The sequence below is a fragment of the Pterocles gutturalis genome, unplaced genomic scaffold (assembly GCF_000699245.1).
Source record: "Pterocles gutturalis isolate BGI_N339 unplaced genomic scaffold, ASM69924v1 scaffold24120, whole genome shotgun sequence".
Lineage (NCBI taxonomy): Eukaryota > Metazoa > Chordata > Aves > Pterocliformes > Pteroclidae > Pterocles > Pterocles gutturalis.
Window position 1 is genome coordinate 10,457 of NW_010138911.1, and position 11,931 is coordinate 22,387.

General features: G+C 38.9%; 1 protein-coding gene across 1 annotated transcript; it reads right to left on the reverse strand.

The window, feature by feature from the left end:
• Positions 1-2,390: 2,390 nt before the first annotated feature.
• Positions 2,391-9,598, reverse strand: LOC104468900 (transducin-like enhancer protein 4; the record flags this gene model as incomplete). Its single annotated transcript, XM_010083185.1, has 6 exons — positions 2,391-4,116; positions 5,792-5,868; positions 6,192-6,342; positions 6,960-7,107; positions 8,014-8,261; positions 9,349-9,598. Coding segments are annotated over 6 exons (982 nt in total), but the record flags the coding sequence as incomplete, so codon positions are not given.
• Positions 9,599-11,931: the final 2,333 nt, after the last annotated feature.

The following is an 11,931-nucleotide window of genomic DNA, read 5'->3' on the forward strand; positions in this document are numbered from 1 at the left end:
CAGAGCATCAGTGCTTGAGTAGAAGCCAGTCACATCGTGATTTTCAGCAAATAAACATGCTAGCAGAAATCAGAAGAGGATCAAAGGACCAAACAGTTCAAAACAAAACAAAACAAAAACCCTCAATCCAAATGGCTTCATTGGGTCCTCTATGCCTATAGCAGTTAGCTAGATTTTCAGCTGTGTAAGCCATGGGAGAATTGTCATCTTCAGCACAGATGAGCTCATTTGTGCAAAGGATCTGACCTGTGTTTCTGTAGAAGTTACTCCAGACATACCTAGACCTGCATAGCTACCTTCCTGTTTCTCTCACACACCCATTAACATTTCAGGAAGAAGGAATGTCCTATGTGTTCTGGGTGCCAGAGTGAAAACAGAAAATCCAATTTGAACTGTTCCAGTACAAACTTAAAAATCCATCATACAGGAAAATCACAGCCAGTAAAAAGCTTCTTTTTTAAATTTTTTTACATAACTGAGTACCTTAAAAATAAATAGGAGAGAAAAACCACTTTCATCAAAGAACCAGCAGAAATATAATTTAAAATTACATATTTTTAGAAAATACTGTTTTGATGGAAAGTGTTCCCCTTAAACACGTCTATACTGGCCAGTCAGAAAGAATACAAAGATGAGAAAGAAATGCCTTTCCTAATGAACATTTGTACTAATGAACATTTGAGAGGGGAATAATACAAAGAAAGCAATGGTTGTACTTTGAATATGGAGAATGCTAGACACATGTTTGTGGCATAAAATCTGTAAAAAAACATTTTGCACAAAATTGTGCTCTGCAGTGGTGAGAAAAACTAAAGAATGAAAAAGGAAGGTGACCCTAGGTATGCTTAACTGAAAAACAGAAAGTAGCCCTGTACCATCTCTCACTTGCACTCAACCCCACAGGGGAAAAAAAAATAGGATGATTACACATTTAACTGCAGTAATCCTGGATTAAAGCATTTAATTCCTAGACTGTTTACAAGACATCAATACAAAGATTAATAAGCAGGTATATGGCAGGCTGCTTTAAAAGTATATTACTTCACTGTCAAAACTAGCTCTGGTACAAATTCAGGAGCATGCAATGTTTTATTCTTTTTAAAGGAAGGCTTTATCTTAGTGTTTTCAAGTAATCTCTTATGCCTGATCTACTACACAAAAATATAACATCCACTGCAAACATTAAGTAGGTGGTTTCTCTTTTGTTAGCAAATGGAGTACACCCTAGCCTTCTAAATTTCTGAATGCCTTTGAAAATAAAATGTGTCCCCAATATAGTATTTATAGCAGGTAAATTATATCTCTTCAGATAAAAGTTAAAATTAACAGAAAGCATCTGTACCATGTTTGCTTTATGAAGCATTATTGCACACCAAGTAGCACAGAACCTCAGTAAGAGTGAAAACTTACATTATTCTGGGGGACGTGTGGAAAACTCTCCTCTGTTAACTCTAAGGAAACTGATAGCTCAGAGGGAAACTTGCCTCTAAACTCTCCTCTATCAATAAGTATCACCGAGTCCCTCACAGTACAGTTGAATGACCTCATAAGCTTAAGCCTTGTTTTGGCATTTCAAAAAAAACAAAAACATTTCTCAGCCTGGGTTCATATACCGGCAGCCACCACAGGCTGGCATGTCACAGCAGGACAGGCTTACATGCCTGGGAATTTCCAACATGCACAACGTTGCTTTTCAGCAATGGGTTACCGGAGAGAGATTTAATTCCCATTTCCCCTTGGATTTTTTTCCATTTCCATTTCTCCTGTTATGAATAGCACTGCTCCTCCCACCTCCCCCCCCCACAACAGTGTATAAATTAATTTCCTCTAGCTCACTTTAACCTCTGTCTTAACTCAATGGAAGCTGGGTTAAACTCTTGATCTAAATCCAACTGTAGTCAAGAAAAGCCCCTCCACAGGCGTGAACAGGTTTCAGCTCTGAATGGGGAAACCCAGTTGTGATACTGCAGTGCAACACCACTCCCCATATCCTGCTGAGCTCCACATATTTCAGAATTCCTGCAGGAATTGTCCCCATTTCACTCTCTCCAAGGTGTGAGATAACGTAAACCTTTTTATCAGACAGGAAACTACATAAACAGGAGGTGGTAAACTTCTAGGTGACACAGCTAAAGTCTTGTGGCTGATACCTCCAAGGGTTCAGCATCACTGCAGTTAAGTAACTTGTGCAACTATAAATTCACTGATTTTGCTAGCTTGGAGAAATTTTGTGAAACTTAATATTGTCTCTCAGTGACAAACCTGCAAAGTATCTGTAGTGGCATGCTGTGCGACTGAAGGCCTGTTGTCCTTACAGACAGCATTCTGCACACATAACTGAGATTATCACATACAAAAATAATGAGGGAGGGGGGAAAAGAATAGAAAAATGCATCTTAGAAGTTACTTATGTTTAATGCTTAAAAGTCTGAATGCACAAACAATAATCTACCATTATAGAAGTACTGGTGGTCAATACAATGCATTAGAAATATGTACAATGACACAGTTTAGTATCAAAATCTTTCTACAATGTAGAGTATTACGAAACTGTTAATGACATCAAACACTAAGCACTTAAGACACCATTTTTTGCTACCACATTGGGAACTTCAATGAACAGTCCATTTTAACTTGCAGCATCAATCCATTTCTAGTATGAAATTAAGTAATTTTCTACTTATACGATAAGATTTATCTACACGGGTCTTTTGATTTTGATCCATAGCAGCAAAGGCACTGTACATCAGCAGATTCACAGACTTAAAAGATTTTTTTTAAAGCATTCAAAAAAAAAAAGTCACAGATCATAGTTTAACAGCAACAACAACAACATAAAAAGATAACACGTTGTCTCTGGCACAATGGCTCAGTCTGCGTCCATTCTAGGGACATCCAATCGAGACTAGGATTGAACTGCTGGCGAACAACGCAAGTCCTTATCCCAATGAGAAATCATTCCTTTTTTGTATGTCGGAATGAGTGCTCTTGTAAATCCTACCTTGGAGGTCATTGCTTTTGAAGTTTGTATATTGGTAGGCATCCATTCTTATTTCAGTGCAGTTTCCAAAGAACATATCAAATATTTTTCATAATCTCTTGTAGTTGAAAAATTGCCCAAAGACACATATCCCCATTTTCAAGGAAACATTGCAAAAGTTTCCAGAAGTAACAAAGGTGATTCTTTGAGGCAACTTATTGTACTCTCTACAATATAACAAAGAGAGGTGTTTATATTAAAAAAACCTAGCTTGACACCAAAATGCTTTATGTTTATCAACAGAAAAGCATTGAGAACTAATCTGTACACAAGATGCTATATTAACACTGCAAATATATAAATTAGCACATTCTTACTTAAAGTGAATTTAATTTAGATGTGAACTGAATTTGCCATTCATCACAGGCATGTAGATTACTGGCTACAGTTTGCAATTTCCTAAGTTTCCAAGACTGTCTAAAATAGTTAAGATACAGCATCTTCCCACCAAATAATTATACTGTAATAACACTTAGAGGTCTCATCCAAGAACAGGACTAAAAAATATAACAAAGTTTATTTTTTTAAATAGAAACTACAAGTCTATTTAGCGTAACTTTAACTGTCTCCTGAACATCCTTCTCCAAGATCCCCAATTTATCCACCTGCAAAAACACAAAGTATACAATGCAGCTTTCAAACTAAAGCCGGGCCAGTCAGCTTTATTTAGGCAGTTCATTGTTAGAAAGCCTTCTTTAAACAAAATAAATACATTACAGCTATAATACATAATTAAAGAGTTAAGTTCACTGTTAAGTATGCTTATTCCATCTTCTTACAAGCAGATATCTGACAATTTGGTACCACAAGTTCTTAATAAGCATTGACAAATCAATAGCAAGTTAAGAAGGTAAAAATAAATTCCACAACTGTCATGAGCATGTAAGTTCTCCGTTTAGAAAGAAAAAAAAAAGGAATATACAGCAAAGTGCTAGGAGAAGGAGTTCTGTCCACTTTCAGATTTGTCTCTAATAAATAACTTCGTAGACTGTAGCTTTCTTGTCCCCAGAGCCAGTGACAATGTATTTGTCATCCACAGAGATATCACAGCTAAGTACAGATGAGGATTCTTTGGACTACAAGAAAGGAAAACAAAACAAAAACAAAAAAAAGGAAAAATGAAAATTACGTCTTTCTAGTCCTTCAATTCAGAAGGGCCTGAAGATTAATTGCAAGAGTTTACAGAGAGGGAATACACCAAAAGCTCATTTAAACATCAGTACAGTAGTGTCAGCTTTTGTTACAAGACTGTTTCTCCAACCTTATTCCACCTAAAGCTCTATAGCAACAAAACCCAGTGGTGGAAAGAGAAGTGAAAGTTATGGACCTACAGATAATCTATCAATCAAACAAAAAAAAAGCAGTCCTTTCTATACACTTTATAAGCAGTGAGCACTCATTTATATTTTATGCGTTAGCTTTTGAATGAATGAAAAGCCATCTCCTTCTCCTTCTTCCCTCCCTCTTCTGTTGTAAACCAGAAATCCATATGGAGAAGCACTACAAAGCCCTACCCACCCACAGGTATGAAACAAAGATATTCCACAGAAGTAACTGTATATCCTCTCGTTCCTTCCCCAACACAGAAGACAAAAGCCTTGCACAAAGGAATTTACATTATCAGGGAGGATGCAAATATGAAAATATACTGTGGTGGAATAGAATGCGCAACAGTGTACAGCAGGTGAATCAGAGACAGGACATACCAGGATGCAGTAGCTCTGTCTCTCCCAGCTTTTCTGTCTTTTATGAGATGATGTGTAGGTATTGTCGCATTTTACTTGCTGGTTTAGTGCATGTTTTCTTTACATAACATTTCTACATTGTTTTCTGCCTGTCACTGCAAGAGCTAAACAATTCCCAAACATGGTTAAGTTTTTTCCAAGAAACCTCTGCTGCACTGCACAGGAAGTTTCTTTCTCTACCCCTGATTAAGAAAGCTGCAATGGGCTTTTAAGATCACTTTTAAGGGAGATGTGATCTTGTTAGGATGATTTGGGCTTTCTGCAGGATGTGGTTCCAGAGCTGAACACCCTCCACTAAGAAAACTCAGACCTCAGCTTTCACATGTCAAGGCAAACTGCGCTGTCCCCAAAGCCAGCTATCAGTACAGGTGAGACTTGACCATTTAAACCAGAACACCAGCTAACCTAATTAAAAAAATTCCCAGCCTAGAGGTACCTGCAGGTGAAAGAAGAGAGGGGCATGCCAAAAATCCTGCTTTTCCTTAATGGCACTGAAGTGCCATTAAAACTGGGCACAGAGGGATTAAAGACCATAGAAAGGTAACAACTTCCAGTTACACTCCGTGGGGTTCCTCCATAAGGATACAGTCTTCAGGTCAGGAGTCTGCCTGTCCGATCCGCGGACTTCACACATCTCATCCAAGAAAAATACATATGCTGAACGTGACTTTCACTGTTTTAGCTACATTTCTGAACTTCAGTGAATGCTTACCTAATGATGTGACTTGGGTACTGTATTATAGCAACTCATACAAGAAGGTGAGAAAGAAGGGTATTGAAAACAATTTCTGATTAAAGGGCTACTTTATTGTAAGAGCTAAATTACTCAAATACTAGAAAGGACAAAAGTGTATCTCTCTTTAGTTACAGAAAAAAGTCTTAAAGGGGCATAGTAATTAGCCAAGAATTTAAATTTTATAACTCTTTAAGCTAATGACAGACCCTGAGACGTGCAGCTCTACTGCACTGTAATGTATGTGGAAAACAGTTTTTAGAAGATTATTACCTGGAATATACTGGCTCCATAAGGTGTTCTCCAGGCATTAAGAAGATTATCTTTTCCAGTGCTGACAAACCATTTGCCTGCAACAGATTGTTTAAACATTATTGTTGCATTTTATTTTCAAGGAATGCACCCCAAGAAACAGGTTAATCATAAAACCAAACCATTCACACATTAATGGAAAATATATCCAAAGAACAGTCACATTTTCATCTGGCTGCACTATGATATTCAATCACAACATAAGCAGTTCACATAAAAAAGCAGTTACATAGAATTTTAAAAATCATTTTAATACTTCAATTTAATATTTGATTTTTAACTATACCCCTACTTTTATTTAAAGGTAACCTTGAACAAAGTTCTCAGAAGGCAAAACATTGGCATAGAAAGATTTGCTTACCACAGTGAGCAAATTTGAGTGACAACACACAGCTCTCATGAAGATGCAGCTGATACTTGTCTGGCTTAGTAACATGCAGCACCTCGACATTACTGTTCTCCATTCCTACTGCCAACCACTCACCAGTTGGACAGTAGCCCAGTGAGAAGATCTGGAATTAGCACAGCACATGCTTCAATCAGTAAAGGAATGAGCCTGAGTTATTCAAAACCAACTCTTGCTACACTGTTAACACTATGCAAAAAACACATTTTGGTCTACTACAGTTTTAAAAACGTGGTAAACCAATTACTATAGTAATCAAGATAAATTAGTTCATGTAAACAAAGCCCAATTAAAAGTGTAATAGTAAAGCACTAAATCAAGCTATAAAAGTTAATGTCCTAGCTTATCTGACAGCATTTAAAAATATTTTTTGTAAAGTATTTTTGAACAAGAATTTTCAGAAATGGGAAGAGATTGCACACAGGAAGACTTTAATCTGGCAATTCTTTTATAAAAAGGATTCTCCGGTACTCTCACGGGAGAAGTACTAATCTGTCAAATAATCATAATCCAGGAAGATGTTTAGCTGCCACATTAAAAAAAAAAAAAAAAAGTCCGAGATTAAGTGAAAAATTCTTCAGAGTTCTCTTTGAGTCTGTTTTGTTGGTTTTTTTTTTTTGCTTTAAAACAAAACAAAACAAAACAAAACACAAAAAGCAAAAGTGCTTGCTTTGGAAACCATGACAGATTTTTCTTAACATGCCAAAGCTTCTGAGATTGAACCTGTGATGTGAAGTCATGCTGCTGTAGCTGTCTCCCTTCTCTGAGATCCCAGGATCTGACTGTATTGTCCAAGCCTCCCGTCCATAGTTTGGTGCCATCATTAGAAATGTCAATACAGCTCGCTCCATCTGTGTGGCCCTGAAATTGCCTGAAAATATTGAAAGAAGATATGCATGTCCTCACACTGGAAAGAATGTGCGTGTATACAAAATTCCTCCATTTTCTTTCATCCCTGTCACACCGTCATTAAAGACAACAGAACTGTAGATTCCAATAGCAATCTGAGATTAATGCAAACTCTGGGATGACCATGTGAGTTCTGTGATGAATTGATGAAGCAACCAGGCCAGACAGCCAAGCCCTAATCTGGTTTCAAAAAGCGCACTTTACAAGTCAGATACTCTAGGGATCTTTGCTGCTGACTGTATGATACCCACTATTCGACTGAAAATACCCCACTCCCCGCAAAGGAATGTAGCATGATCATCAAGATTCACTCAGTTTAAGAATCTGCAGGTCATCAACGAAACTGGAAAAAAAATTTCAGTCTAAGTGGGAACATCAGGGAGTAAAAGCCTGCCAGTGCACAGAGAAGCTCTGCATGACTGGCTCCTAGCTTAGTGTACATTAGTGTTGAGCAGTTACCCATACTTCTAAAACTCTAAGTTTGCAACACAGTCATTTACACACATCTTTACCCAGTATACATTTGCTGGAGCACTGATTAAAGAGACTCGAGTGTGAGCCCAGTGTATTGCACAGAAATACAGAAAAACATCTGCTCAAAGAACCTACAGCAGTGTTAACACCAGCTCATCTTTGGAAACTGTAGTTATGAGCCACTCAACAGGCCTGGAATGATGAAACTCTCAAAACCTATAAGCAATTATATAGACTTTTGTCAAGGTATCACCATGGCTATTGCCTAGCAATGAAATACAGGAAGCAGCTATGCAGACACCATGGAGAAACACAGCATATGTATGCAGATGAGAACGTAAGGCCGTGTCTAATTAATTCTTCACAACCTGATGATCCAGTTCTGTTGACCTACCTTACTAAAGTCTGGTTATGCAGATCCCACACTGCAATGTTGCCATCGCTACAGCAAGAGAAGCAGACCTTGGAATCAGGGCTGATAGCGAGGGCATAACAAGCTGGAGCAGAAGATGTCAGCTCTGCTTTGATGCGAGGAGTTGGAGCTGCCAGGTCCCAAATGGATAACGTGCTGGCTTCCCCGCCAACAATAAGGGTGCGGCCGTCGGGGAGCAATCTGCAGGAACGGATGTAGTTATCTCTGTTCTGTGGAGACAGAAGCCATCAAGAGATTACTCATGAGGAAAGGAAAACAGCATTAACACGAGAGCAGAAATCCATAAAAGTATTGTATTCCCTCCTGGTTTTAATGAGGCATTTATACTTATGACAATGATAAAGTGTATTAATGCCAGAAAATTACATGACATTAGGGAAGTACTTAAACTTGATCTACAAAATTCAGTAGTGAGAGATATTTAATCTTAATTAGCATCAAAATGTAAAGACCTGAACCCACCCCAAAACAACTCAAGATAGCTGTATTCGACACAGCTTGTGCAGAAAGTTACTTTTTCATACCCTTTTTATTTCAGCACATTAACCTCTCAACACGGGGGAGTACCAAATTCCCTGCACACCCCCTTGCCTCTGTTCCAGTGAGACTTGCTGCCACTACCTAGGAGACGTCAGAGGAAAATATTTGGGCAACTTTCTTAATGTGTATAGCAACTTCTGTAGCAATTCATTATATATCTACATGCGCTGCACAGTTCTCATTTTTCTGCCTCTGTAACCAGAAGCAACATCTTACAAGAACTGGTAAATGAGACGAGAAAAGCTGCTAACAATGGTTCACCTTGTTAGCACATTCAAATAATTTGTGAGTAATGCTCAGGGATATTTTTAATTGTCACATTAAGACAGGGAAATGCATTCACACACATACACAGACACAAAATACATGACACATTCTTCAAACATACTCAAAGAATGCAGCTGTAGGACAGCAATCTTTAGCATGATGGGACATCAAGTTTTAAGACTGCCAACAAATGTCAAAGTTTATAAACAATGCTTTCTGTGCTGTCTTTGGTCTTTCCCTCTACTGATACAATTTTAGGATATTAAAGATGTTTTGATCCATTCGGGGGGGAAAAAACCACAAGTACAGCAAGGAATGTACTTCAAACTCAGTTCTAAATGAAACAACAAAATTACAAACGAAATATCAAGCTTTGATACCAATGACAGCGGTCAAATACGCACTGTTTTCTTCACCTTAATGGTATCATCTCAATCTTAACACAACCTGCTATCTTCTTCCACTGTTTACGTGTCACTCTTCACTTACCAGGCAGTCCAGCTGAGAAACAGGGCTCTTGTTGCCAGGATGGCTGATGTCCCAGACCTTGACGCACCCCTTTCCACCTGTGTACACGTGTCTCGCGGGATTGCTAATGGTAACTGCACACACAACTTCCCCGTGGTTCAGAGTGTTGATCTGACGGGCATGGCGAGGGATTCCTGGACCGATGAGGGCATCAGGAGGGAAAGGAACTGGCTGCATCTGACCATCTGCACTTACATGAAATGAGTATGCTCTGAGGGGAAAAAAAAAAAAAAGATAGGGGGTGATTTAAGTTTTTCAATAAAACAGAATTAAAGGTGTGTTTTCACTGTGGACATTCAGATTGTGCAGTCAGCTCCTTTTACAATCTTTTTAATCACGTGAAGAAGACGATATTAATTTATCTATAGCATGCCCCTCAAAGCATAAACTTAGGTACCCTTCTTTACCAATCAAATGAGCATTTACAACTCCTGCAATGACGATTTCTGGCATGAGTGAGGATACATAATGCTTCTCTTAAACTTGGGGCACTCAGAGACCAGCCCATGCAGAGAAGGGAAGGAAGGTCAGGTCAGGGCCCTCCAGAAGACAGGAACAGTTGGCTGGCTGCTGCAGAGCATGGCAGGCAGCTGAGTGACACGGGACATTTGGTTGCTCCCTTACTGACTCTAATGTCCAAACTTCAGCTGGACTGCTGCCAAGCTGTCCTGAACACACCCCGAGTCCCACACCCCTTGAGCAAAACTGTCCAGCACTGTACCTAAGAGTGCAGTGAAATCTCCATTGTCAAGGAGTAAGTCCTCAAGGCACAGTTGCTGACACCTGACATGACAAACCAGCAAAAATCCACTGGAATTTTTTCCCTTCTTTTGGGCTGTCTTTTTCAATTTATTTTTTTTGGGGGGGAGTGTGTGTGTGTGTGTAGACTTGACACAACAACTACAAATCCCAATTTCTCTTGCCAGAATCAGGGCTCTCACTGAGAAAGAATGTGTTGCGAGACTGCCAGTTATGCCACCTGTGAATAACCTATCAACAGCTTCATCTCAAAATATTTTCCAGAAAGAACAGTTAGGTTGTTAAATTGTCTTGTTCTGAGATGCTACCTGACACATCACATCTATTACAAGAGCACAAACTTTATAAGAGGGTTCACCTACATATAACAAGGTATGTTTAATGGAAGGTTTTAATTTGCTTAGACCTAAAAAACCAGCATAGTACTGATGAAAAACCCATTGCCATAACGGTGGGATGGGAAGAGCTTGCAGAAAAAAGTATTTTATGAGAATACCTAGGAAGATCACTTCCTTCATTGCTGCTTCAAAGTCACTGAAGATGGCAGTCTTTAGAATTCAATTAATGAATTTAAGACTCATAGTGCATTAACACTACAAAAATAATTTGCAGTGGGACAAAATGCAACTGCATTTTCACCTTTTTTCCTTATTCCCACAGTTTTACACCCTTTTCTCATCCTGTGCTCTGTTTCTTCTTCCTGCAGGTCTGAGTGACAGACCCTTCTTTATGTCTCCTGACATCATTCTCCATTTTTTTACTTTAAACACATTCAGGAAAGGGTAGGACAGATTTTTGTGTTTGTCACAAGCAGCAAACTGCCTCTGTGAGTAGAATTAGGGTTTGATTATCACCACAGAAATCTGAAATATCTTCCTCATTATCTCCCTAATTCCTGCTTGGTGTAGTAAGGGACTGAAAAAAGCAGCCAATGGTCACCTGAAATCTCTAACAAAACAAGGGGAACTTCATTATCACCTTTTCTGATTTCTGTATGCAGTCACTCTGCAGAGCCGTGTTCACCACTGAGTGGATGGCACTTTTATCAGCCAAAGTGATTTTCAGCATGCTTACAAAGTACATAGGCAACATATTTAACAATTACAGAATAAAGCTTGGATCTGGAGTGATCGGTGACTACATTATTGTCACTCTATTCATTACTCTATACCAGCACGTGTGATTAAACTATCACTGTGTCATTTGGTTTGGTTTTGTGGTGGTTGAGTGTTTTGTTGTTTGTTTTTTTGGTTATTTTTTTTCACTCTGAGAACTAACACTGTATGTTGCTTATTTGAAGTACCCTAAATTCTTACAAATATCTGACACTATAAACACTGGCAAGTACTTTTTTCTCCTTTTCACATTAGCTACCTGTCCTGGGTTAAGCTGAGACAGAGTTAACTTTCTTCATAATAGCTAGCCAGAGGTTGTGTTTTGGATTTGTGCTCAGAATAAAGCTGATAAAAAGTGATGTTTATGTGGTCTGCAGACGAGAGAAGCTGGGAGGGAGTACATTCCCAGTTACTAGCCCAGGATTTGATCTTAGGTTCAGGACTGAGACCCAGAGTGGCCAATAATCTATTCCATAACATACATGTCATGCCCAGCATATAGAGGAGGACCCTCCAGAAGATCGGCCCTTTTGGTTCTGGATCTCTTTTGCTCTGGGTTATCTCTCTCCAGGTGGTCCCTCTCCCAAGGCCTTCCCCCCTCCACTCTAGTCATCTCTCGGTCTGAGACACTTGGACTGTTAATCTCCGTTCTGTGAGTGTGGTTTCAGGA